At 34.2% G+C, this 25,324-nt stretch overlaps 4 protein-coding genes and 1 long non-coding RNA gene across 12 annotated transcripts; 3 read left to right on the forward strand and 2 right to left on the reverse strand.

The window, feature by feature from the left end:
* The first annotated feature begins 3,559 nt into the window (after positions 1–3,559).
* On the forward strand, positions 3,560–7,234 carry LOC108844153 (F-box protein PP2-A14). The gene is made up of 3 exons (XM_018617371.2): positions 3,560–4,072; positions 5,140–5,258; positions 6,686–7,234. Exons 1-3 carry the CDS (start codon positions 3,743–3,745, stop codon positions 7,107–7,109), a joined length of 873 nt encoding a protein of 290 aa, XP_018472873.2. The 5' UTR covers positions 3,560–3,742; the 3' UTR covers positions 7,110–7,234.
* A 1,871-nt stretch (positions 7,235–9,105) lies between these two features.
* LOC130503763 (protein COFACTOR ASSEMBLY OF COMPLEX C SUBUNIT B CCB2, chloroplastic) lies at positions 9,106–12,940 on the forward strand. 5 transcript variants are annotated; one of them, XR_008940993.1, is made up of 10 exons: positions 9,107–9,321; positions 9,399–9,511; positions 9,620–9,691; positions 9,769–9,909; positions 9,987–10,140; positions 10,232–10,414; positions 10,793–10,956; positions 11,451–11,482; positions 11,706–11,983; positions 12,192–12,940. XR_008940993.1 is itself a non-coding variant. In XM_056998329.1 (6 exons), exons 1-6 carry the CDS (start codon positions 9,153–9,155, stop codon positions 10,417–10,419), a joined length of 837 nt encoding a protein of 278 aa, XP_056854309.1. In that variant the 5' UTR covers positions 9,106–9,152; the 3' UTR covers positions 10,420–10,548. The 5 variants fall into 5 exon arrangements, 1 of the variants encoding a protein (XP_056854309.1); XR_008940994.1 differs by having other exon boundaries at positions 12,652–12,940; XR_008940995.1 differs by lacking the exon at positions 12,192–12,940 and having other exon boundaries at positions 11,411–11,482; positions 11,706–12,190.
* On the reverse strand, positions 10,697–12,763 carry LOC130503762 (dihydrodipicolinate reductase-like protein CRR1, chloroplastic). 2 transcript variants are annotated; one of them, XM_056998328.1, is made up of 10 exons: positions 12,632–12,763; positions 12,425–12,547; positions 12,257–12,331; positions 12,102–12,167; positions 11,925–12,020; positions 11,663–11,779; positions 11,377–11,469; positions 11,172–11,273; positions 11,002–11,088; positions 10,697–10,910 (listed from the first exon to the last, which is right to left on the reverse strand). In XM_056998328.1, the coding sequence occupies exons 1-10, from the start codon at positions 12,740–12,742 to the stop codon at positions 10,878–10,880; spliced, it is 903 nt and encodes a 300-aa protein (XP_056854308.1). In that variant the 5' UTR covers positions 12,743–12,763; the 3' UTR covers positions 10,697–10,877. The 2 variants fall into 2 exon arrangements, 1 of the variants encoding a protein (XP_056854308.1); XR_008940991.1 differs by lacking the exon at positions 10,697–10,910 and having other exon boundaries at positions 11,172–11,299.
* Positions 12,941–13,717: 777 nt separating the features above from the next.
* Positions 13,718–22,025, forward strand: LOC130503761 (uncharacterized). 3 transcript variants are annotated; one of them, XR_008940990.1, is made up of 4 exons: positions 13,718–13,981; positions 14,094–14,302; positions 14,435–14,622; positions 20,581–22,025. It is a non-coding gene; the product is annotated as an uncharacterized LOC130503761 (long non-coding RNA). The 3 variants fall into 3 exon arrangements; XR_008940989.1 differs by lacking the exon at positions 20,581–22,025 and adding an exon at positions 16,220–17,622 and having other exon boundaries at positions 13,718–14,041; positions 14,144–14,302; XR_008940988.1 differs by lacking the exon at positions 20,581–22,025 and adding an exon at positions 16,220–17,622.
* Positions 18,309–23,653, reverse strand: LOC130503760 (uncharacterized). Its single transcript, XM_056998327.1, has 8 exons — positions 23,521–23,653; positions 22,047–22,154; positions 19,962–20,031; positions 19,609–19,844; positions 19,404–19,517; positions 19,254–19,302; positions 18,852–19,156; positions 18,309–18,700 (listed from the first exon to the last, which is right to left on the reverse strand). Exons 2-7 carry the CDS (start codon positions 22,137–22,139, stop codon positions 18,861–18,863), a joined length of 858 nt encoding a protein of 285 aa, XP_056854307.1. The 5' UTR covers positions 22,140–22,154; positions 23,521–23,653; the 3' UTR covers positions 18,309–18,700; positions 18,852–18,860.
* Positions 23,654–25,324: the final 1,671 nt, after the last annotated feature.

A 25,324-nucleotide genomic window follows, 5' to 3' on the forward strand; every position in this document is an offset into this window, starting at 1 on the left:
TGTGATAACATTCAGACCTATCTGAGACTTAAGAGGGGCTGGTTACCGGAGGTATTTCCTGTCAGCCTACGAAGTGACAAGCCACTGCGCTAGATGCGCATGTGGTCGTAGTAGTCGACTCGTCGCTACTTTTATCCAAAGAATAAAGGCCTATGAGCTCTCTGTTGGGAAATAGAACAACGTGAGAAGTTCTGAGTCGTATGAAAAAACTAGCGGTTTGGGGGAAATAGCGATTTATCAATAACATAGAATAAAGGTTGTTGTACACCTGCCAATCAAGTAAAAAAAAAGAAGAGAACAAAAGCTTTAGTTTTGGGGAGGGGGGGGGGGGGGGGGGGGGTTGGTGATTCCGTGTATGGATGATCACCTTGAGCCACGAATTTAGTAACGTAAGGCGGGCCTGTTTCTCCCTTGCGTTGCTAATTCCTCATAAAGCCCCTCCCTCCATACGTCCAGTTGATCATCCCGAACCGCCTACCTAAACCAATCATCATATCGGTCCCTAAGCCCCATTGCTGGAAAGGCTCGGCTTCAAAACCGTACGTGGGGCTTCCGCCTCATACGGCCTCTCTAAGGATGGAGGGAGGCCTGTGATAGAAAAAAATAAGAAATTGACCAGAGCTTATAGTCAAACATATACGTAGAACTTGTAATGTATATTTTGTAACTAGTAAAAAAAACTAATACATAAAATAATATTTCTCTCCTTTTAAATTATCTGTTGTTGTAGGGTATAATTTTTGTTTCAAAATAAATATCATTTTCGGTTTTCAATGTAAAATTTTTGTTGACAATATTCTCTGCTCAATTTTTTTATTGGTTGAAACATGGTTAGGTGTATTGGTAATGCCATTTTTATTTTTGAAAATATGTAAAATTAAATGTTTTTTTAATCTGTGTATGTAAACCTAAAACGATAACTAATATAAAACAGAGTGACTATTAGACTTTATGTGGAAGTAAATGATGTATTATGTTTTTTAACATGTTGTAACCACCTTTAATGGTGTTTTTTGTATTTATATAGTATTTTAGTATTTATTACGACAATTCTCCTAAATAGATCAGGTTTTTGTCACAAAAAATTGGAAAATGTATTTTATTTAATATAGAAAGACATAGATAAAAATAAAAATAACCTTTTATAGTTTTGAATTATATATTTTTTATCAGTGTTTTCAATAAGAGAATCTCCCCCCCCCCCCCCCCCCCCCCCCCCCAAATAGGTCAAAAAGAGATTTTAGTGGAAAACGTAAATATGATTGCAAACTAGGTTGTTTTTGACTAAAATCTGGATTACTCTTAACTATTAATGCTATAGGGCTGAATATTTTATCCATTAAAATTGATCCGATTTGTTATTTGTTTTGATTCGATTCGATCCGTAAACTTTCGAAAAAAAATTATTAAAAATTAATATCCGTTAAAATCGAAGCAAATCACAAATATTAAAATTTTGAAAAGCAGATATCCGATCGACAATATATAAATACATGTATATCTTAATCATATTTAAAAATTTAAAATATATAAAATTATATAAATATTATTCTAATATATGATTTGACAAATTCTATTCACACTATTATTTATATAAAAGTATTACACAAAGAAAAAGAAAAATTTATGACAATTATAAAATTTTCCTTAAGTTTTGTGTTATTATAAATTCACTACTTTTAAAATTTTTATCTTACATACCATGCAAAAAATATTTTACAAAACAAAATTGTATTGAATTTTTAAGATTATTTTTATTAATCAAAATATATGAGATATCCGTAAATATTCGTAAATATCTATTTATTTTTCGGATATCTGTTTTTCGAATATCAAATTTTTTTCGAAATAAATTAAATCGAAAAATTAGATATCTATAATATATACAGCAAATCACAAAATAATTTCAAAAATCCGGATATCCAACCTGCGAATGCGGCCGTATTAATTTAGGCCGATACATTAAAAAAGTTCTTCGGAAAACAGCGGAATACAGGTCTGGTGTGAAACTTCCTAGCACTAGCAGAACTTGAATTCTAAAATATTTGTGAAATCCTCTTAGACAATATTTTTTCAACGAGTCGACAGTATCCGTTATTTAAAAATCCTCGTTTTGCTGGTGTCATATTATTTTAACCTATTTAATATAAAGGTCAGTGGTTACAGAGCTAGCTTAAATCCGACAGTTTTTGACTTTATCATTACTAGCTTAGACGTGGTTCACGTGAATCAATTATATATCAAATGTAACAAATATTTAGTTACTTTGATAAGCAAGGTGTCACTTCAATCATCGAAGTAAAATTAACTATACCACTAATGGACTATTTGCCTAAAGAATGATGAAGGACGACGCTTCTATCTTTTATGCCAAGAATCATATAAGCTGAAATGAATTAATGGACCACCATCTTTCACTTTTGTGAGTGGTTACAGCAATTAACATCCGTGAATAAGAGATTCAACCACCAACACAAAAAAGTGGCACATACAACCCAATGGACGAGGGAACTTCACGCTACGTACGTGAGTTTTCAAGTATTTAATTATGATATTTAAACATTTGCCAAATGATTAAATCGATATCTCGCCATCCTATCGGCAGAATGCGTTTGCCACAAGAGCCCAATACTGTTTCTAGATTTTTTTGCACCCACTAGGCTCGATATATTGAACATTTTATGTTAATGATAATTCCATTTTTACAATTTGTAGTGGAAAATAAAATTATGACTTTATGTCTGGATAAGGTATAGCTCATTCTCAAGTGTTTTATATTTAAACTAAAACTTATTTATATAAAGTATAACGAGGTCCATATGTTTTCAGAACAATAAAACTCACTCGTCATAATAATATTATATACATCTTTTTAATAAGGGTCCCTTTTAATAATAAAAGAATATTTGTAAAGTTAATATATATTTAAAATATTCATATATTTAATTTCCTCTACCGGTAACTAGGACTGATATGATTAGCATCTTTGATGAAACCATGCACTTTGAATATATTCCTTAAAAATTCCCCAACAAGTCTTTCTTTTTTTTCTTTTAATAATGTTTTGTAAGTTCCACTTTTTGCCTATCACTAGTTTAGTAACGGATCCTTTTAATTATTTTCTCAGTGGTAAAACCATCGAATATACACTGCGTGTATTAAATTAGTACAAAAACAACTTTGGGAAAATTTAACTCTTGAAAAAAGGATTGATGTTCCATATACTTTTATGAATTTCTATTTTTCAACTGATTTTTATTTTTTCAGCTTTTCCAAAATTAACTTTTGATCGAAAAATATCTGAACCACCCTCTCGTCTAATTAGTTTTTCCCAGGAATAAAATGTGCACAAAATCGCTGTCCAAAAAATGACAGGTCCAAATAAATATAGTCCAAAAGTCATAATAAATTATCGAATTCCCATCCATAATTGATTGAAACATTTTTAACTGCACTACATCACAGAACTTTCCAAGTAAAATAATTAAATTTATAAGAAACTCTTGTTCACATAAAATTTTTGGTCCCACGTACCACCCTTTCTCTCCTTTAAAACCAAGAAAGCCATTAACTTCCTCCATTAGCCAAAGAACAAAAGAATCGCAAATATGTCAAACCCATTTTTTTCACCCTATATTTTCTACTTCTCCACCACATCAAACCCCAAATCTTGAATTCATATAGACAAAAGAAGAAAATAAAGATCAGAGGACTCATATATTTATCATCCAATCTTTTATCTATGGGGGCAGCTTCATCGAGCCTCGCAGGATCCGAGGCTTACGCTGGAAAGTTATGCGGTCTCGAAGACGTGCCTGAGAACTGTATAACGGCAATGTTCATGTACATGGAGCCACCGGAGATATGCATACTTGCAAGGGTGAATAGGTCATTTCATAGGGCGTCGAGATCCGACACTGTGTGGGAACACAAGCTTCCCCTTAACTACAAGTTTTTGGTCCGAAGAATCCTTGAAGATCAACAAGTAGGAGAAAAAGACAAAGTTATTAGCCGCACGAAAGAGATCTATGCAAGGCTTTGCCAACCAAACCTCTTCGACGCCGGCACAAAGGTTTTTATCTTAATTATTTATATTTTGGTCTTTAGAATCTTTCATATATCTGATGGTCACATACGTCCCGTAGATATTTCTTGGGGTGTAGGAAAAGAAAAAAATATACTGTATATTCTTAGAGATTAGTATGAGAAGAAAAACACTGGGCGGAATTGTAAATATCTAGATTAGTCTCTAGTATTTTATTTACGAATTCACTTTAGACAATCATGCCTAAAGCATAATAGTTGTTCCCATCATGCCTAAAATCAACTAGACAATAATATAATCAGTATTCTAAAAATTGGTATATATAGGCCTATGTGGAAGCCTATTTGACAAATCCGTCACAAATTAAAAGTTTTTTAGAACAATTTTAACAAATTTAGACACTAGTTTTTTTCTTTCCGAAATACTCATTTAACACTAATTTTATATAAAACATTTAGTTACCATCTATCGACTTTTTGAACTGGAGACAATAAAGTTTTTACTATTTCCACAGTTTTGGGTTTATAAGAATATGACTAAAGTTATACAAACAGATTCTTTATGTAACGTTTTCGTATCTTCTCGTCGTATTGATCGTTTTTCATTATAAACAAAAACATGATCATATGTATAGAAAGGCCAACCACTGCAATTTGCCTAGTTGAAATAAAATGCACCACTATTTCTTTATAAATATCAATGCATCACTATATATTCCGAAATATATTTTTTGTAACTTTAAATCAGTTTTCTTTAGTTAGGGTCTAATTCAGTCTCGATCGTTACAAATTTTTATATATATTCTAGACAGTTTTTTGAGAAAATATTCTACAGAAATATAATTAGAAGATATGAATAAAATCTGGATCATTTTATGGATCAGTGGTTCCGATGTGTTTGGATTTGACGTGAAATTCAAACAAAAAGACTAATATTAAAAGGGAATCCGTCGACCGAATGGGTTTGTCATGTGTGTACGAAAGAAGAAGCAGAAAGATTATAATATGAAAATCTTTTACCAGAGTTGGTTGCGATTTATTTATATATTAGTTATATTAATAAAAGTAATTGTTTGGATTGTAATGGAAAAAAAGGAAGCATGGTTGGACAAGAAAAGTGGGAAAATGTGTTTGGCGATATCACCAAAGGCGATGAAGATAACCGGCTTTGATGATCGCCGATATTGGGAACGTATTTCTTCCGACGAGTCCAGGTCACTTTTACGTCTCTCTCTCTATACATCTCTTTCGTTTTGTTTTTATTTTTTATTTATTGATAAAAAAAGATATAAACCTAGCCTTACTGGTCGCCCAGTCCAAATCCCAAAAGATATAAGAAATGTTTCAGTTCGGACTGACCCAAGCACAAAACACATTACACAACAATAAATATAAGAAAATTCAAAAAATATAGTATAAAAGAACAGAATGTGCGAAGAGGAATAACCTAAAATCCAAAATCTTATTGCCTCTGAATATCTGTAGAGTGTAGACAAAAAAACCAGCGATGTCATTCAAAGATTTAAGGGATGAGTTACAATTTAAGCCTAAACTCTTTCTGATTTGTGCTAATTGAACCCATCGTTATTTCTTAAGACATACGACTTTGTCAACACTTAGTTCAAGAAAGGACTTTGTCAACATTTCTTTGTTTCTCTTTCAAACTAATCATTGTATAATATAAGGAAAAATGACAATGTGATTGTTGGGTTGGCTACAAATTGTACAAGCATGCAATGAATTTTACGTATAATAACATAATATATAAACGCGTATACGAAATGTATAATGACGTGTAATATTCATATAGCTGATATAGAATCTTTTAAGATAAGCTCGAGCTGTTTTGTTTAGTGAATATGGAAACTGTTGGGTCCTTGACGGAAATGTCATTTTCTCTCTATCCCAAATTTTGCTCCATCATGTCAATAATTGGATGGCTTTCCTTCAACTATTATTTTTATTAGTTTCTCAAAAAAAAAACTATCATTTTTATTCCATGAATAGTTATCCGTGAACAAACTCAGAAAATGTTTTTAAAAAAAAATTTGTCGTTAAAAAAATTACTCTTTGGAAACTTTATCCAGACTATATCCACAATCTTTCAATATAAATATACATAATACCTTTTTTAGTTGCCCTTTTTCAAAAAAAAATAAAATAATAATAATAATAATAATACCTTTTTAGAGAAGTATAAAGATACATAATCATTACCCCGTGATATCACATTAATATTTATTTATAGCCTCCTTTACAAAAAAGAAGAAATATATTTAAGAAAAATACACTTTTGATTGGTAGATTGCTAGTGGTAAGTCTATCGTTAGCAAGTTTTTTGTTGTCAATATAATATTCACCTACAAATCAAAATGTTATAATTAAAAAAATTGAACAAAACAAATAATGAAAAAGGAGATAAGATTAAAAATATAAGTCAAGTGACATATATATTGATATATACATGTATATGTAGAAATTTTTGTTACTACTAACTAGCGTTGGATTTATAACAGATTAACTAAGAGATAGAGTATTTGATCAACATTGTCCCCTTAACAACACTCGCATCTATTATGTTTCTTTTCATTCTTAATTCCTTACTACGGTTAACATTTTATTGAACCTTTTGACCATTCAGATTTGGATCTATAGCTTATCTCCGGCAAGTATGGTGGTTAGAAGTAGTGGGAAATGTCAGATTTGAATTTGCACCAGGAAAATACAGTATATTTTTCAAGATACATTTAGGCAAACCTTTGAGAAAGTGCGGGAGAAAAACATGTAACCTAGACCAAGTGCATGGTTGGGATATCAAACCAGTGAGGTTTCAACTGTCTACATCGGACGGCCAAGATGCGATGTCTGAACGACATCTGGATGAACCAGGGAGGTGGTTTTATCATCACGTAGGTGATTTTGTCGTAGAGAATCAGAACTCACCAGTTTGGGTCAAATTCTCTATGCTCCAGATAGACTGTACACATACCAAAGGTGGTCTATGTTTAGATTATGTGATTATATGTCCATTTGAGTATAGAGGGAAATACACATATTTCGATTAATTTTTGTTTGAAAGGTTTTGTTTTGATATATTAGTTTGTAGGATATTTGTTGCTTGTAAATATATAAAGTCTGTTTATATTGTAAGATAATTAATATAATTAGAATGTGCAGATTTATATTTGTTTATGCATATGTAATTCTAATCAACATTAACGTTCATGTGGAAGGTTATTTATCTACTAGATTTTAAGAGTTGAAAATAGTTTTACACCAAAAAGTCTAAAATTTGAAACCCAAAGTGCTGTTTATTATAATTTAGTATTCAGATTAGTAAAAACTTAACAGAACGCTAGTAGGTGGGTTGCTTTACAGAGAGAGAAAAGCGATATAGAGAGAAAAGCGAAAGTGAGATCTGTAAATCCGGCCGACGGTGGGGCTTCCACAGCCGCCGTCGGTCCGGCCCTTGATCTATGCCATCCTTCAGTCCCTATAAGCTATTTCCGTAAGTTTCCGGCGTCGCAACAAACTTGCGGTGGGTGTTCGGCTTTTGTTCCCGGCGTCGCATCATTCAAGCGGTGGGCGTTCGGCTTTTGTTTCCGGCGTGGCTCTTTTCCGTTAAAAGAGAACGGCCGGCTCTAGCGTTTGTGCCGTTTAGTCCTACTACAGTCAACGGCGGTTGTATTAGGTTTTGGTTATTTTCCTTCTTTTTATGGATCTGTGTGTTTGAGAGTTCGATGGCTTTGGGTGGTGTGAGATCAAGAGAGACCCTCGATGAAGCTCTCCGCTAAAGCTCAGACGAAGCAAATATGATTGTAGCTACGGCCTCCGGCGATATCCGAGAAGAAGATCAGGCGTGCCGCGACGAACAAGAAGTTCCGGCGCGGCTGTTTGACGGTGAGGCGTAGTGGTGTTGATCGGGATGGCGAGGGCGTGACGCGTGTCTCCGCGATGCGGGAGATTGAAACGCGTGGACGACTCGCTTCGATTGTGTCGGTAGTGGAATGGGCCTGGAAGTGTGGGCTTTAGGTCCATCTTTGTTGTTTGTATTTTTAGCCCTTTTGTTTATTGGGCTTGCGGATTTAGAGATGTAATGGTTTATGGCCCTTGGACTTTTTAATACAATTTTGATGGAAAAAAAAGATTAGTCAAAACTTAAAACGAAGTTATAAAATAGCTTTGGTGTGGATAAAAAGGATATTGCGTGATGCAAATATCAGAGCAATTTATCAGTAAAAAAATTCTGGTCGATAGCTTTTTTAATTTATTTTAATAAAATAGTTTTTAAAGAGGAAAATGATTAAACAAAGTTTTATTAAATAGTAAAATATGTATTTATACTATAAAGATTAACTAATATAGATTTAGAGTTTAAAGTTAAGGGGTGGATTTTAACACTAAATTTCAAATTTAAAAAAATTAAAATTAAAACTAAAAATTTTAAAATAAAAGAAAACTATTTTGGTCGCTTTATTGTTTGAAAACTATTTTTGTGATAAAACTTAAAAATAATTATTTGGGAGAATTTCTCTTATTAGTATTAATCTAATAGATTATCTTACAATTAAAATAAACAAAATGATAAAAATATAGAAGTTCTACATGTAGAAAGTTCTCATGTAGAAAGTTCTTATTGGTTGAATTGTATCAAACACTAAAATTCCGGTTTGACCGATTGATGAATAATAGTATATATTAAAAAAATTCTTTAAATACTATTAAAAATCTGAAATTACACTTAAATTTTACTAATTTGAGAGTCCTTTTAGTGGTTTACGTCTTTTTCAAAAAAAGTTATAAAATTAGTTACTTAGTAATTATTTTTTTAAGAATGGCAATTATTTTTTCACATCGTAGAATTGTCCATCGTAAAATTATTGATATAAATAATTATATAATATATAATAAATTAAATGTAAAGAATACATATTACCAGACCATTAACTTCAAGTTAGCGGGTTAGTTTAAACAACTGGGCCCAGTATACCATTAATGGGCCGATCCTACTAGGCATCAATGGCGATACATACATACACTCTCTCTCTCTGGTCCCTCACAGCTCTCAACCATCTGAGAGACTGAGACAGAGAGAGAGAGAGAGAGAAATGAGTGTTCGAATTTGCAACTTCCCGTCCCATCCAAGCTTCTTGCTGCAACCCCGCTCCCAATCCCAAACCGCCGCGAGGTCTACACGTATCTTCGCTCGTACGGAGAATGAGTCATCGCGGTCCGATCAGCAACAGCTCAATCTCTCCGTCCTCCGCTTCACTTTCGGTAACACCTCTTCCCTTCTCCAATTTGAAACTTACTTCAATTTAAGAGAGATTCTGAACCGTTTTTTGTTGTTGTAGGGATTCCTGGTCTAGACGAATCTTATCTACCGAGGTGGATCGGGTACGGATTCGGATCGCTTATTCTCCTCAATCACTTCTCAGCTTCACCTCCAATCAGCGAATCGCAGCTGGTATGTGGAAAGACCTGGTTTAATCCGGTTACGTTTTAATTGTTTCTTGGTTTACTTCGGTTAAGAGTAGCAATGACTTACTTGCATGATTGTGTATTATTGTGATAGAGATCAGAGGCTTTAGGGTTATCACTTGCTGCCTTCTCAACAGCTTTACCTTACTTTGGCAAGTTCCTCAAGGTTAAAATCTTCTTTACATTTGCCTTTTACTGCTTTTGTTTCGGCATATTTAGTGAAATAAGCTTTTACTGTTTTAGGGTACTGAAGTGGAGAAGAGAAGCTTACCTGAAGAGGGAGAGCAGGTTTTTGTGATATCATCAAGTATTGGAGACTCTTTGAAGGAGGATTTGGCTTGGTCAACTTATGTTTTGTTGAGGAATACAAGTACCGTAGCTGTGGTATGGTGTTCAAGCCTTCCTTCCTTGTTCTTAGTTCTCTGTTTTACTAAGAAAGTTTACTTTTTTTCTTACTTCAGATGATATCGATTCAAGGTGAGCTTTGCGTTCGTGGGTACTGGAACTGCCCTGGTCAAATGTCAAAGGCTCAACTACACGACTGGTTCAAGAGAAAGACTGATGAGATAGGCCTGGCTGATGTTAAGGAGACTCTTTATTTCCCTCAGTATGCAGGTATATATTGTGTTCCTTGAGTTTTTTTTTTTTCAGCAGTGTGGCGGCGACCCTCTTTTGCATATATGTTAAACTTTTAGTTTGATTTTAGGTTCTGGATTGTCGTGGGATGTTCTTCCTGATGGGACGCGTTCTGTTTTTGTGCAACCTCTGCTACGAAATGTAAATGAATCGGAGAAAGTGGATGGGTTTTTGATGGTGGCTTCTACTGCTGGATATGCATATAGCGATAAAGATAGAGCCTGGATTGGAGCCATGGCTGATAAATTCAGAGGTTAGCTAGTTCTTATGGATGTATATGATAATAAGGATTTGTTGCTTCTCCCTTTTTTTTCTTTTTTGTGCGTTTTTGTTAAATTGAGCAAACTAAGACAAAATCTTCTCATGGTATCTAATTGTGAGACCAGAGCTGAGTGGTTGTTCCTTTTGCTAATTTATCTGGTACCACCCAAAAATGAAAAATATTTTGGTATCCACGACCAAAAGCATTGAACATCGTATTTGCCAGGTCCTAGGATAATTGGTTTCTTATTTGAATTTGCTAGTGTCCTCACCGTAAAAATGAATATCCGTATGTATTATCATGAAAGGAAATATCAAACCTATTTCTATAATTTATTTTTTAATGTGTTTTCCTTCTTATGACTTGCAGGATGACATGAGCTACAAGAATCTTGATTGATAATTGTAACATTTGACTCGTATCTTGATTGATGACTGGCGGAACACTTCAGTTCCTACAGGAATTTCTCGAGGCCATAAACCAAATTCTGTAAAACCAAAAAGAGAACAAGGACAAGAAGTCATTAAATAAAAGTAAGACATCAATTGATGGACAATTCTCGCATGTTTCCTTGTTACCTTGAGGCGTACCACCTTTCTGATAGCGAGAAGTAGTCCAGGCATTAGGGACCTTACATCAAGTATGTCGTGTTTAACTGTGTAAACCTGTGTCCAGCAGTTTGTGTTAGAGAACATGATTTTTAGTTTGATTTTGAAATAGAAGACTGTAATAAATTAATAATAATTACATCTCCTGGACTTGAGAAGTAGACTTGTGTACTAGACGGTAGTCCAGGTAGAACCATACTGTGAACACGAACCCCGTCTTCTCCTATTACTTGACCTCTTGCCTGATAAAATAAGGAAACACACAGCTCTGTTTGTCTATAATATGTATATGATCCTAACTAGTTCATCTTTGTTATTCTTTCTGCAAGCTTATGTATGCTTTACCTGAACATCAGTTGAACTATCTTCTCTGTTGTAGATCTGACCAAGATTTGATATGTTGTTTGCAATTTGTGTAGCTTCTGGAGAAGGAAGATCCTGCATTTCATAGGTATCATTAGAGCCACTTCTTGTGATTTAATACCCATTATATGTACTTCGATTCATGCTAATTCTCTATATACAATGCCAAGTACTCTATATGTTAATTAGTTTTGAGCACCAGGCCAAATTGTGTCAATTTAAAACCGTAACTCTGTGAAATCTAAGTTAGATTTTCTTTTAATCATACCAATGCATTCGGCCTTGACTCCACGATTTCTACATTGTTGTAGTGGAAGGAAGCCATGATCACAGCCTGCTGGAGAAGTATAGATCCTATGGACAGAGTTGGTGCTACAAGGCATCCCTTATAACGCAAACCAACCAGGGAGAAGTTAGATTAACATGGGCCATTTAAGGTCTAACAGTTGTTGCTCCAAGACAAGCTCGACCTCACAAAGAAAAGAAAACAACAAAACGAATTTGCTGAGAGTATCTCACCCTGTGCTCACCATGGTGGCCTTGTCACATAATGCAGACAACGCTGATACTGTCTCTGGCTTGATCCTAGGTACATACACCACACTCTTCATCCCAAACGCAGTTGCCTTGATAAAATCAAAGACCATTTCTCCATCTTAGTGGATATAACAAGGAGCTTGATCAAAAAAAAGTTGTTATTCAGTTACCTGTTTTACATTCTCATACACTGTTGATGGGTCTGTAAAGTCGATCACAACTCCTACTTCTTTTCCCTACCAACAATATTTTTCGTTTAGGTTGTTCCGTAGAAGTTACTCTGGTGGGAAACAATAGAGAAGGAAAGGTTTGGAAATAATGGAACCTGAGATATGGAGCCTAAGACCATTGTTAGATCACTCACTACTGGTATCTCTAGAGGCTCCTCCATGTCACATAGCTAAAGGAACATTTAGAGTTAAAGGAGTCGAGTCAAATAGATAAACCAAAACCAGGTGGAAGTAATATGCAGATGTGTTGTGAGTTAAGTCACCAAGCCAATATCTTCGCCAAGAAAATGGTTGTCGACGGCACCAGCTAACTCCATTCCCCTGGCTTTAGTCACAGCAACCACAGCGGCTCTTCCTATCTCTTTTGCAGCTCCGTTTATGATTACCTGATATTGACATTTGTAGCATTTTGATCTCAAGCTGCACTATATGGAAACTCTTGACGATGATGGTGATAATGTGTAGTTTACCTTTATGTTGTTTTGGGAAGGTTGTGAGGCGGAGCAAGAAAAAGAAGGCCTTGAGGGTTTGAGATGTCGTGAATGTGATAGCTTGAAGAAGAGGCAGTTCACCGCTGCCATTGCTCTAACCTCTCTGATAACTTTTTTTTTGGGCTTGTGGTTTCCTCTGCCTTTGATGTTGATAAGAGTTTTTGCACTTGTTGTCAGCTATTTTAAAACGATGTAGTTTTTGTGGCTTCTGGATGGATAAGGTTTTGGGTCTTACGATAGTTCACTCTGACTCTTAATTTATTTTTAATAAAATGAATTTATTTTTTAGTTGTGATGATAAAGATAATTTCTTATTAAAATGTATGTTTTTAACTTGGTCAATTCTCCTGAATAAACATTTTCTATGTTTTTATCATAAAAATACCACACAAAAAAGAAAATGATTAAAATGTTCAATTTAAGAGGTCAAAATATTTTTATACCTTAGATATATAAAAAATTAAAATAAAAATTATTTTTTTTATACTTTCAGATTATTGTTTTCAGATTCAAATTTTTTTATAAATTATTTTGTTTTTTTTTGAATTTTTTTATTTTTGGAATTTTTTTATGTTTTTTCCATATTTTATTTTTAAATTTTTAGTAAAATTTTAAACTTTAATCCCAAATTTTTTTCTTAACTCTATAAAATCTAAGGTTTCGATTACTTAACTTTAGGTGTATAAATGCAAACTAATCTTTTTAATGAAATATTTTTGATCATTTTTTTCTTGTGTGTTATATTTGTGACAAAAAAATTTAATACTATCCTAAATATTTTCTCTTTTAACTTTCCAACAAAAAAACGTATTTTATACATCGCTATTAGCTACACTTACATGTGTAAGTATAATGTGTGTTAATATTTTAATGAAAGGAGAAAATTGGAGATAACTGAATAATAACTAATATTATAAGTATAATTTCCAACAATTCGTCGGAGAAATAGCAAATCAAATTAATATTTTTGTCTGACATATCTAAACCATAGAAATAGAAAATTAATTTATGGAAAATACGATTCCCTGGAAATATGCTATAAAATAACTTGTATTCCAAGAAAGAGAGATACGACATAAAACTAGGGCTGTTAGGATATTTTCTCTCTCGGCAAAAAATAGGGTTTCAACAAAGTATTGATTTTGCAGCTTCAGCTTTAAACTTTCCACAGTCCAGATTAAAACTCCCCAATGGTCGGAAGAAGTCGGCGAGGATCCCAAACCAGGTTCTGTCAAAGGTCACTCCATGGATAGAAGCTTCTAAAGGTTGTTGACAACCACAATTCAATTCTGCTCTCATTGAGTTGTATCCAGTTCTCGAAGTTACCAGGTTTTAATGTCTTTGTCAACATGGTTTCCTCACGTTCCTGCGAGTTCTTCATCGTTTATGGTAACTATGTGTTTGATTCTAACGTTAAACTCTTGCTTGTCTTAATACACAGTGATATAGGTACTCAATATAAATTATATAATGATTGGTTATAACCTATAGCTTCCGTACAAAAGAAGTAGTTGGAAAGACCAACACTGTACCAAAAATACATGGGGGAATTTCTGTGCTTTTGTTGGCCTTTTTGGCGTCTCGGGCTCCCTGTTTGGAGTCTCCTCAACCATCAAACCGTATCTTCTGTCTTCATGACACTACTACCAGGTATTTGAGATCATCTTTTTCTACTGATCTATATTGTTTACTTATGTTGCAGTATTGGTTTGATCTTTAGCTGTGAGCGTTCAGATGTTTTGAATTATGCGTTATACTCGTGCCATATTGATGATTAATTAGGTGGTTGGACTTCTATATCTCATGCTATGAGCCTATGAGGACTTAATTGTTTAGTTTAGAACAGGGTTTAAAAAGTGCTGAGGCCTTCACTAAATGCATGAGGCGACCTGTGTTGGGGGATTCACAGCTTAACAAGTTGTTTTGGAAGCCTCAAGCCTCATCACGTGTCACTGGTTATGCGACTAAAGGTAAGATTCCTATCAAAACTAGTTTTGGATTCGAAAAAGGAATTATATATGATTAAGATTATATTTATTTTCTGTTTATAGTTTCAAAACTTCAATTCACGTAAAACTGGTTGATTATGTCTTTACATTTGTGAAAAAATATATTTGCATCGTGACTCATGTTGGATTTTTGAAAGCCATGCATGTTAAACTTTTTTTTGTCCGATTAGTATGATATTATCCACTTTAGGTCTAAGAAGTTGGTATGCATGGATTTATTTTTGGATTCCTTTCCAAAAGACTTCGTAATAATTAGAGTTGAATTTCTCTTTATGTATTAGACATCTCTCGAAAGATATTTAGGTCTCTTTGCAGATTTTTCGTCAAACCGCTCTAATATCAATTGTTCGGTTTGTGTGAGCTCATGTCCAACTCTTTATTGTCCGATAAGTACGATATTGTCCATTTTGGACCTAAAAAGCTGGTCCGCATGATTTTACTTTTGGATTCCTTTCTAAAAGATCTCGTACTAATTAGAGTTAGACTTATGTTTATATTAGACACTATTTGTCTAATTCTCTAATGTGGAACTTAGTTTGATATCTCACAACTCATGCACTATCCAAATCTATTTTTTTTGCACTTCTGGTTCCATAAATCTTTTGGTTCTTGCTTCTTCTCTATTTTCTGAATCTCCCTACTTTTTTATTCTCACCATGTCTACTTCGGCTAGTTGATCTAGCAAGAAAGTATGCAATTGTTGATCCTAAGAAGTTAGGTTGTTGGATAATGGATATGTAACTTTTGTGGTAAAGTCACCAATGATTAAGTTTTACATGTTAAACAACATCTAGTTAAAAGTTATCTGACTGTGATTCTCTAAATCCATGATCATATGAACGAAGAAGTCAAAACTTTTCTCATTAACAAGGCTGAAGCTAAAACTGCTCTCCAAATGTAACAACCAGTTGTGATGATGAAGTAGAAGAACAAAGTCAAAAACGTCCATGTCAGCCTAAGCTGAAGAAACGTCAGTATCCAATGGACAGGTTCGTTGCTCCTCTTATCTTGAAAAGAAGAAAAGACAGAAAATATTATTTTTGAGTTTGCAAAGTGGTTCTACAATGCAGAGATTTCTTTCAATGCAGCCAATTATGACAGTTTCAAGGAGGCATTTGAATTAGTAGCTCCAATATGATTCTGGATTTAAGCCAACAACTATGTATGAACTACGATTTCTTCTTTTGGTTAAATAAGTCAAGGAAACTGAGAATCAGCTGGTGGAACATAAAGCAGAATAGGTAGCAAAAGGTTGTTTAATCATGTCTGATGGATGGCGTGGTTCAGTTGTACAAAAATACATCATCAATTTCTTTGTTAACTCTCCAAATGGATCAGTCTTCCTCAAATCAGTTGATGTTCCAGAGTTTGTGAAAGACTCTAATTTGTTGTTTAATATGCTTGATCATATGGTGGATGAAGTTAGAGAGGCTAATATTGTCTAAGTCGTAATAGAGAATGCATCATGTTAAAGCTATGTTTATTTATGTCTAATTGTGTTTTTGTTTATGTAGTTATTATGAACCTAACTTCATCTTCTATTCTTCTAAATTCGTAGGGAAGCTGTTAATGGCCAAAACACCACAACTATGTTGATTGTCTTGTGACCTGGCCCATTGCAACCTTTTCATGAACAAAGTGGAGGTCTATTTCAACATGCTTTGTCCGTTGGTGTTTCACGGGATTGGATGATAGGAAGACTGTGCTGATATTGTCGCAGAAGATCAATGTTGCTTTAGACACCGGTTGGTGTAGCTCAAGTAGAAGATTGCGAATCCAACATGTTTCTGCAACGGTGTTTGCTATATTCGGCCTCGGCGCTGGAGCGTGATACAGTGGCTGTCTCTTGGAGCACCAAGTGATGAGATTTTCACCAATGTAGACACAGTAACCGGAGGTTGATCGTCTTGTGTCGGGACAGCCAGCCTAGTCAGCGCCGGAGTAGGCTGTGATCGTGGAGGAAGCTGACTTGTACATTTGCTGACCGTAACTGGTAGTGCCTTGTACATAACGTATTATTCTCTTCAATGCATTGAGATGAGTATGACGAGGATCATGCATGAATAAGCATACTTGCTGGACTGCATAGGCGATGTCGGGTCTTGTAAACGTCAAGTACTGAAATGTCCCAGCTAGACTTCTATACTGTTTCAGATTATCTATCTTGTCTCCTTCGTCTGCCGCTAACTTGGAGTTTACGTCTGAAGGTGTTGAAACAGGTTTGCATTCTTTCATACCTGCGCGCTGAATGATGTTTAACGCATATTGCTTCTGAGATAAGAAGAGACCGGCACTGTTATAGTCCACCTTCACACCAAGGAAATAATTCAATCTGCCCATCAGTCATTGGAAATTCAGACTTCAGTCTCTCTGTTATCCTTGCCACTAACGTCTTGCTCGAGGCGGTTAAGATAATGTCGTCAACATATAATAACATGTAAGCCAAGTCTTGTTTATGTTTTAGACAAAGAGAAAGGCATCAGACTTGGTAGAGATGAAGCCAAGGCTTGTGACGTATTGACTGAAGCGGGAGTTCCATGCCCTTGGGGCTTGTTTGAGTCTGTATAGAGCTTTCTCCAATTTGCACACATAATGTGGGTGGTTCTTGTCAACAAAACCCGGTGGTTGGTGCATATAGATGTCCTCATCAATGGTTCCGTGTAAGAAGGCGTTTTGAACGTCTAGTTGTTTGAGTTCCCAACCATGTCGAAGCGCTACATCTAACACTGATCTGAAAATTCCTTCAGTTAATGTGGGAATAAGAAGCTGCATCTTATAAATGGCTATATCCATAGTCATGCATCTCTCGTGAATATGATGAGAAGGTTCACAAAACAAGAAAATCAGCATAGATCAGTAATTACTCGGCTTGGTACGTCATTCATCACACATGTCCAGTACTACGACCACAAAGATAACTTGAGAAAGTTTATAACTCTCAAGATAGGAATCATTCAAAATGACAAGAAAAAGGTGAAACAAATCATTATGCAAGAGAGCGTTTGGAAAAATGTCTTTTTATGCAATCAGATTGTGTATATATTGTACCACTCTACAACAAATTCATTCATGTCTTTTCCAGCTTGATTAGGTTTACTTTCAGACCGAGTTAAGTTTCTGCTTTGGTGTTATGCACAGCTCTACTAATATAATTATTTTAACTACCTATACTATCAAATTTATTTATCTTTTTTTATTTATCCATTGAAAACTCAAACCATTAAACATGGTTGAGCCGGATCAGCTTAAAACAAAATGATCTTCTAAGAAATAAGGTTTAATCGTGTGAATCAACATATTAGTTAGGGACCCATGGGTTAAGATCAGATGTATTGAATTCCCAACTAAGTTGAGTTAAGTTAGATGGATGTGGAATACCATGCTAAGTTAGATGGATTTCCAACCTAAAACCAAATCAATTGGTGATAAGATGAGTAACCCATCTAGTTTAATTTGGTATCAGAGTGCGATCCATGCAGTCTAACCCGATCCACATCTATCCAGCCCAAGCCAAAGTTGACTTATCGATCATTGTCCGAACATTCTGAGATTGACTTTCAAAGAACCATCATCTCGAAAAAGTGTATTAGACACAAAAATGTAGCACATCGATAATTAGAAGGAATCCTAAACAATATATAAAATAGATGGATCTTTCATTTTATCAGCAATTGGTTTTAAGTCTATCTAACTTAACATGTACATCCACATGGGTATGAACCTTTATTTATGTCTATCTGTTTGAAGATTTGTCTAAATCCATCCATAGGCTTGGAGGTTAATCAAAAAAAATATACTAGCGCATTCTTCTCTCAACCAATAAAAAGGCTAATTACCTTCGTTTCCAACTAAAATCCAAAACATGTGTACTGCTCTAAGCATTCTTAGGGCGTCTGGAAAAGTATATACAGCCCACCTAATCATTAAGTCTTTTCTGGTGTTGCACAAAACTCTTCTTTCCCATTTCGCTCATTTCCCATTTCGCTCATGGTTTCTTCATCGAACTTCACTAGCAATTTCCACCTCCTAACAGCTAAACCTGAAACAAATAAAACAAAATACAATTAGAGAAGTGAAAGATACAAAAACAATACTCTAAAGTTCCAATTTATCTCTATTCACATTAAAGATCTTGTTCATGTATATAAAAGAAAACGTTAAATAGAGAGAGATGTAAAAAGATCACAAACCTATCGATATCACATTCCCTTGGACGATGGGCGGTGGTCTTGATATTTCCACGTTGAAACTTCTCCAACATCTGGGCTTAGCATCTTTTTTATCCACTCAATTCTAACAATAAGCTCTTCCAAGTCACAAACAGCAGCTTCAACTGAATTTGACTGGTCGATGTTTAGTCGAATATCTTCACTGTCTTTCACTTGCTGCATGTCTCCCTCTGTCTTCTGCCTCTTGACTCTCTCTGTCTTCTGCTTCTTGGCTCTTTCTGGCTTCTGCTCTTTTCCAGTTTGGCAAACATCTTGAGGTACATGATCTAGTGTAAAAAAGGGTGAAAGAAAACCAAATGAATTTCAAAAGCAAGCAAACAAAGGAGAATAGAATCATTGCCCGTGTAAGTAGCAAAACCTAACCTCCTTTTTCACGTTTCAAGAGTTTAACACTTTGACTTTTCCGTCCATCCTGCAACACCCACCACGTGATCAAACAAAATGAGCAAACTATTGACAAATGAAGATACCAAAAAGAAAACAAATACAAAATCACGTATAAGACAAACTAACCATAGAAGGCACTGTCCAGCCATCTTCAAGTGACCAATCTAATGTTGGACGCACGTCTGCGCGCGAAGCTTTATAAGTCTCTCCTTCACCGAGTGGTGGTGGAAACAACTCAATCTGCCAAATTGACAGTTCCACTTAGAAAACAAAGGACAAGAAAGAATGGATAACAAACAACTTTACAACACCAATCTGGTTTTCTATGTACCTGTAACGCATTTCTTTCCAGTTCCATAACCGTTGCACACCAGAAACAGCCTTTATACCGCCAATCAACCAAGTCTCCTACTTTCCGAGAGCCATACACGGCAACCAGAGGTGCTTGATCAGCCTCGATTTTCCGGACATAGCGCTCATAATAAAATGGTGGATATGATGGTCGAACCATCAGCCACTCTTTCTCCTCCTCTTCAAACCGTTGATAAACTTGTGTGTGATATATATCTGAACCATATAAGATTTTCAAAAGTTAATTCATGCCTAGGCATTATAAAATATTGTGAAAATAGTATACTATTAGTTAAACAAAAAAAATATGTAAAAGAGGATGATAACACTCACCTTCGGTACCGTAATCAAGATACTTCAAGCTGTAGAACAGCTTCCCCTCCTTCGTGTATATGTTTAATATCTAATTAACCATTAGAAACAAAGCTGTTAACATATGTTTATATCTGATAATAAGAGAGCATCTCAAACACTAGAAAGATGAGTACTAACCAAAAATGGATGCTGTGTGATACTTAATTGGACTAAATGCATGTTTATCTTCCTAATCTCTAATATAAAATTGTAATTTTGGTACGATGCATCAGTACACAGTCACTAAGTTTTTTTATTTATTACTCATTCTATTTCATAATAAATGTCACTTGGAAGCTTTGTACACATTAAAAAAACAACTAAAAACTCTATTTTACCATTTGTTCACACACTAAATAGATTTTTCTTTCTAATTAATGCATTAGAATAATATGGATAAAACTAAAATTTTATTTAAAAATTTGCATTGAAAATATAGAACGATACTCTTTATGAAACAAAAATAAAATCTTAAAACGACACTCTTTGCAAAACGGAGGGAGTATTTTAATTATAACCTACAACACTCGTGAATGTATGTAGTGGTTAGGTTTTTCAGAGATATATGTGATGCTGAATCATGATCAAAAACATGTAGTGACAGATGCAAAGTTAAAACAGATGCACTGATGCTGAACAAAGGTCAGAAGAAACTGATTAGAGAGTTGGAGACACTAGTTAATTCAACGAAGCTGCTGGTATCTAAAGCAACTCCCCACATGACTCCAGCACCACCCAGTGCCACAAGAACTCTACTAGGAGACACCAAGATCGGTAGCAACTTGCTAAGAAACCGTTGAACTCTCCCTATCATTTGACAATACATCTATTGAGTTTGCTTACTCATGCTGATAAATATTTTGAGACCTAATGACACATGTATACCAAAAACTTTCCCTCACTTTGTCTATATGAATGATCCAGCCTTCCATTGGGTGTGATAGAGAGAGCAACAATAACCAGCTATAACTCGGGACAAGTTCAAAGCAAAATTGATGGAATGACTCTTGTGCTAATCTAATTTTAGACCACTTTCTAAGAAAGGGATAATTTCTCTGAGAGAGACTATGCTCTCTCAAAAAAAGAGAGAGATTCTCTTCCTGACAGAAAGAGATGCTCTCACTCTAACCAAAGAGAATTATCTCCAAAAGAACGAACTCTCTACAAAAGAACATATTATCTCTTGGAAGAAAAGACTCACTATTAAAAGAGTCTCTCTAAAAGGAGTGTCTTTCTCTAAAAAAGAAAAAAAGAGAGCCAATTCTTTTTTCTCAGAAGAAAAAAATCGACTCTATATGAAGAAAAGAGAGTCGACTCTCTCTAAGAAAAGAGAGCATGTCTCAAGCGAAAGAACTAATTCTCTAAGGAACGAGCAAATTATTTCTTGGAAAGAAAACTCTCCCATTGAGGAAGCAGTCTATGGCAAGTAAAGTCTGGGAGAGATATAGAGCAGAATTTTCTGGGTACAAAGACCTTTAGATCCAAGAGGTAGTAGAGTCTGGGAGTGCAGTCTCTCTAGAAAAGCTAATTCTTTTTTTAGTACAAAGATCTATAGAGGGAGGGTACAAGCTGCTCATAACCTGAGTCCATAAACATGTTGACATCAATTGAGATTCAGAATTTGACAGTAGCATGAGCTCATAGGTGTCATGTTCAAATGATGTGAGGACTTCAAACCCACAACATATGTTTACTTATTCGTAAATGTTTTTTAGAAGTTGTAGCTAGATGTAGATCAACAAAAGGGGAACAAGGTGCATGCATGATCAAAGGGATTTAAATGTATGTTCTTTTGAGGTCTCTGAACAACAAACTCCAATGTCACCAATCAGTTTTGCCTTAAATTAGTAATGTAAATGTATTTTGAAAGATATCATGATTCTAGTATTGGCTCTAGATGGAAACTTAAAGATTTCATAAGTCGCAAAGCAAAAACTTTTTTTCATAGGCTCATCCTCCTCAACCATTCACCTCGAGGATATAGTTGGGTTTTAAGAAGTAGGGTGCATATGAATGCACAAAGACTTCAAATATTTCTTTTAAAGTAGAGTCTAGTTAAATTACCTTGCATCGAAACCAAGCTCCACGATATCCTTCTTCAAAAGATCTAACTTCAAGAGTTTGACCAACTTTGAAAGGCAAGTTTGTTTGAGCCATTTACTTTTTCAGGAACTGCAAGTTAAATTGTTCCGCATACTGAGTTTAGATGAAAAAAAGAGATCTATTATGGAAGGGTGATATGTTCAAGAGATACAATCTTTGTTTTTCGTTCTAAATAGTCTTATAAAGAAAAGATATTGTATTAACTATTGACATCTCAATGATTATTGTTACTCAAACTTAAAATGAAATCAAAGACAGCACAAAAACAGCATATCAGAAAGCAAAAGCTTGCTTCTAACTTGAAGAAACTTAGACAAAACATTGGAAACAATTCACTCCACTTTTATTTTATATCTATATAGTTAGGGCTGGGCATAAAACCCGTAACCCGAAATCCGAACCGAACCCGAACCGAAAAACCCGAACCGAACCGAATCCGAAATGTTAAAAATATCCGAATGAATCTTGTAGGGTGTTACAAAACATACCCGAACCCGAATGGATAACCCGAAAAACCCGAAAACCCAAAAATATCCGAAAAAACCGATCCCAATGTCCAAATTAGTATACATTTAAATATTTAAAACATAAATATGTACTTCAAATATTCAATTTCATATTTATTTCAACATGATATCTAACAATAAGTATCTATCATTTAAATTAATGTTTTAAATACTCTATTATATATAAATAATTTTTTTTTATGTTTTGCTATTAAATTTTAGATTTTATTTAGAATATATCCGAACCGATTTGATATAACCCAAATCCGAATGGTATATGGTTACTTCGGATATTATCCGAACCAAACCGAAACCGATGTGTTATATCCGAACCCCAACCGTACTTGTAGATTTACTAGAATGGGATCTCGAAGGTGTTACAAAATAGAACCGAAATCCGAAAAACCCGAACCGAACCCGAATGGGTACCCGAACGCCCAACCCTATGTATAGTGAATGAAACTTCACAAATGTAAAAGAAATTGTCACTATAAGTTAATGTCATAACAAAGACAACCGGTTTGTGTTGAAACAAAATTTTATACTAACAATTTATCTTATATTTTAAGTTTATTTCAAAGTTCAAAAACAAAATCTCAAAAACCTAAAGGCATGATTGACTTAGGTCTCTTAACTGGATTTTAAACTCATGATTGGATATTTTTTTACTTTTCGGCTAAGAAACAGTTTTTATATCTTTTATTTAAGAGACGATTCTTAAATTTTAACTCAGAAAAGCTAAGAACCGTCTCTTAATTGAAACCAAGAAAAACTAAGAACTGTCTCTTAGCCAAAGCCAAGAACGTAAGTTAAGAGACCAGAGTTAATCATGATTTAATCAAAACACTATCAAAATCAACTTGGAAGCTATCTAGCTCCACAAAATCGAAAACTGAAAGGAAAAAAAAAGAAGAGACAGAAAAAAATACCACTAATCCACGATTGAATCGATTCAGATCTGAAAGAATAGTTGTACGGCGGCAGTTTAGGGTGAAGGCAATGATGACACACGACTATTTATACAATTTTCGTGTGGACCCCTAATTTTACCGGCCCATTAGTTTACCAAAAAAATATTCCATTCACGTGAAGTACTCCAATAGATATTAGGGCTTTGTACAGAAGAAAGACGTTTGGGCTTGGTCATCCTGGGAATTCATATTGAACCTGTTTTATTTTCAATGGTTTTTACTTTTCGCGATGGGTATTTCTGATTAGTTCTGTATATTTGAATTAAATCTGAAAAACACCTAATATACACTAAAAATTACTTGTTATAAATACAAATTTTAATGATTAAAACAATCAAAATGTTTTATTAAGGAAATAATATAATTTTACATTAAAAATCTCTATAAAATAATATAATTTTATAGTCTCAAATTAAATTTTTGGTTCAATTAGTATATCGATAAATTAATAATCTCTATAAATTAAAGAAAAAATATAGTTTTGGTGTAGTTCCAACATTATTAATTTATATAAGTTTCACTGTACATTTATACTCTTTGAATTAATTAATTTAAACTTTAGGATTTAGTGTTAAAAATGAGCATTTGGGATTGAGATTTAAAATTTTATAAAACAAATATTAAAAATTTTAAAAATAGTTTCAAAAGATATTTTTGAATTTCAGAAAAAAAAAAGTTAAAACAAAAAGTTTGAAAAAAACAAATTATGGTATTGTTCGAATTTGAAAATATATAATCTGAAATTATAAAGAAAATTTTATTTATTTTATTTTTTATTTATTTACTTGTATTTATATATCTAGAGTATAAATGAAATATTTTAATAATTTCTTTTTTCTAATATCTCTGTGGCAACAATTTGAAAATAATCTATTTTAGTAAATTGTCAATCAAATTTCTTTCCAAACTTTTAACACAACAAAGATTTGGGGTTGTTTTTCAAAGTCAGAGCTGATTTACACTTTAACGTCTCACTAATCATTCTACACTGGATATAGCGTTTGAGTAATAATCCAATGCTAACGAGTGGAAAATATATTTTCAGTAGTGACAAAACAACTAAAATTAAATTCGCTTCATTTAACTTTATACAAATGTAAAAACATGTGTACAAAAGAAGTGACAAAAAAAAAAAAGAAGGTCACTAGCCTTCTTAGGCGCTTGGAAAAATATATAACAACCTATACATCATCATGTTTTTCTGGTTGTTGTACAAAACTCTACGCCTCTTTCCCATTCACATCGGTTCTTTCATCAACATCACTAGCAGTTTCACCTCCTAAACCTGAAATGTTTTCAACAAAAATACAATTAGAGAAATGAAAAAATACAACACAAAGAAAACGTTAAATAGAAAGATGTAACATGATTACAAACCTATCACCACTATGAATTCACATTCCCTTGGAAGATGGGCGGTAAATCTTGGTATTTCCACGTTGAGCCTTCTCCAACATCTGGGCTTAGCATCTTTTTTATCCACTCAATTCTAACGATGAGCTCTTCCAAGTCATAAACTGCAGCTTCAACTGAATCTGACTCATCAATATTCTGTCGAATTTCTCCAATGCCTTCCACTTGCTGCTGCATGTCTCCCTCTGTCTGCTGCTGCGTGCTTCTCTCGGTCGTCTGTTGCGTGTGCCTCTCTGTCGTCTGCTTCTTGGCTCTCTCTGTCTTCTTCTTGGCTCTCTCTGTCTTCTGCCTCTTGGCTTTCTCTGTTTGCTCTTTTTCCAGTTTGGCAAACATCTTGGGGTACATGATC

Source organism: Raphanus sativus, unplaced genomic scaffold, assembly GCF_000801105.2.
Source record: "Raphanus sativus cultivar WK10039 unplaced genomic scaffold, ASM80110v3 Scaffold1115, whole genome shotgun sequence".
Taxonomy (NCBI): Eukaryota; Viridiplantae; Streptophyta; class Magnoliopsida; order Brassicales; family Brassicaceae; genus Raphanus; species Raphanus sativus.

Coding starts and splice junctions, on each gene's coding strand:
- LOC108844153 (XM_018617371.2), top strand. CDS start 3,743: ATGGGGGCAGCTTCATCGAGCCTCGCAGGATCCGAGGCTTACGCTGGA. Junction 4,073..5,139: donor TCTTCGACGCCGGCACAAAG/GTTTTTATCTTA, acceptor ATGGAAAAAAAG/GAAGCATGGTTGGACAAGAA. Junction 5,259..6,685: donor ATTTCTTCCGACGAGTCCAG/GTCACTTTTACG, acceptor TTGACCATTCAG/ATTTGGATCTATAGCTTATC.
- LOC130503760 (XM_056998327.1), bottom strand. CDS start 22,139: ATGGCTCAAACAAACTTGCCTTTCAAAGTTGGTCAAACTCTTGAAGTT. Junction 20,032..22,046: donor GAGCTTGGTTTCGATGCAAG/GTAATTTAACTA, acceptor ATGGTTAATTAG/ATATTAAACATATACACGAA. Junction 19,518..19,608: donor TGGAAAGAAATGCGTTACAG/GTACATAGAAAA, acceptor TCAATTTGGCAG/ATTGAGTTGTTTCCACCACC.
- LOC130503763 (XM_056998329.1), top strand. CDS start 9,153: ATGAGTGTTCGAATTTGCAACTTCCCGTCCCATCCAAGCTTCTTGCTG. Junction 9,910..9,986: donor ATACAAGTACCGTAGCTGTG/GTATGGTGTTCA, acceptor TTCTTACTTCAG/ATGATATCGATTCAAGGTGA. Junction 10,141..10,231: donor TTATTTCCCTCAGTATGCAG/GTATATATTGTG, acceptor GTTTGATTTTAG/GTTCTGGATTGTCGTGGGAT.
- LOC130503762 (XM_056998328.1), bottom strand. CDS start 12,742: ATGGCAGCGGTGAACTGCCTCTTCTTCAAGCTATCACATTCACGACAT. Junction 12,548..12,631: donor CTTCCCAAAACAACATAAAG/GTAAACTACACA, acceptor TGTCAATATCAG/GTAATCATAAACGGAGCTGC. Junction 11,470..11,662: donor AGTCAAGGCCGAATGCATTG/GTATGATTAAAA, acceptor TATGAAATGCAG/GATCTTCCTTCTCCAGAAGC.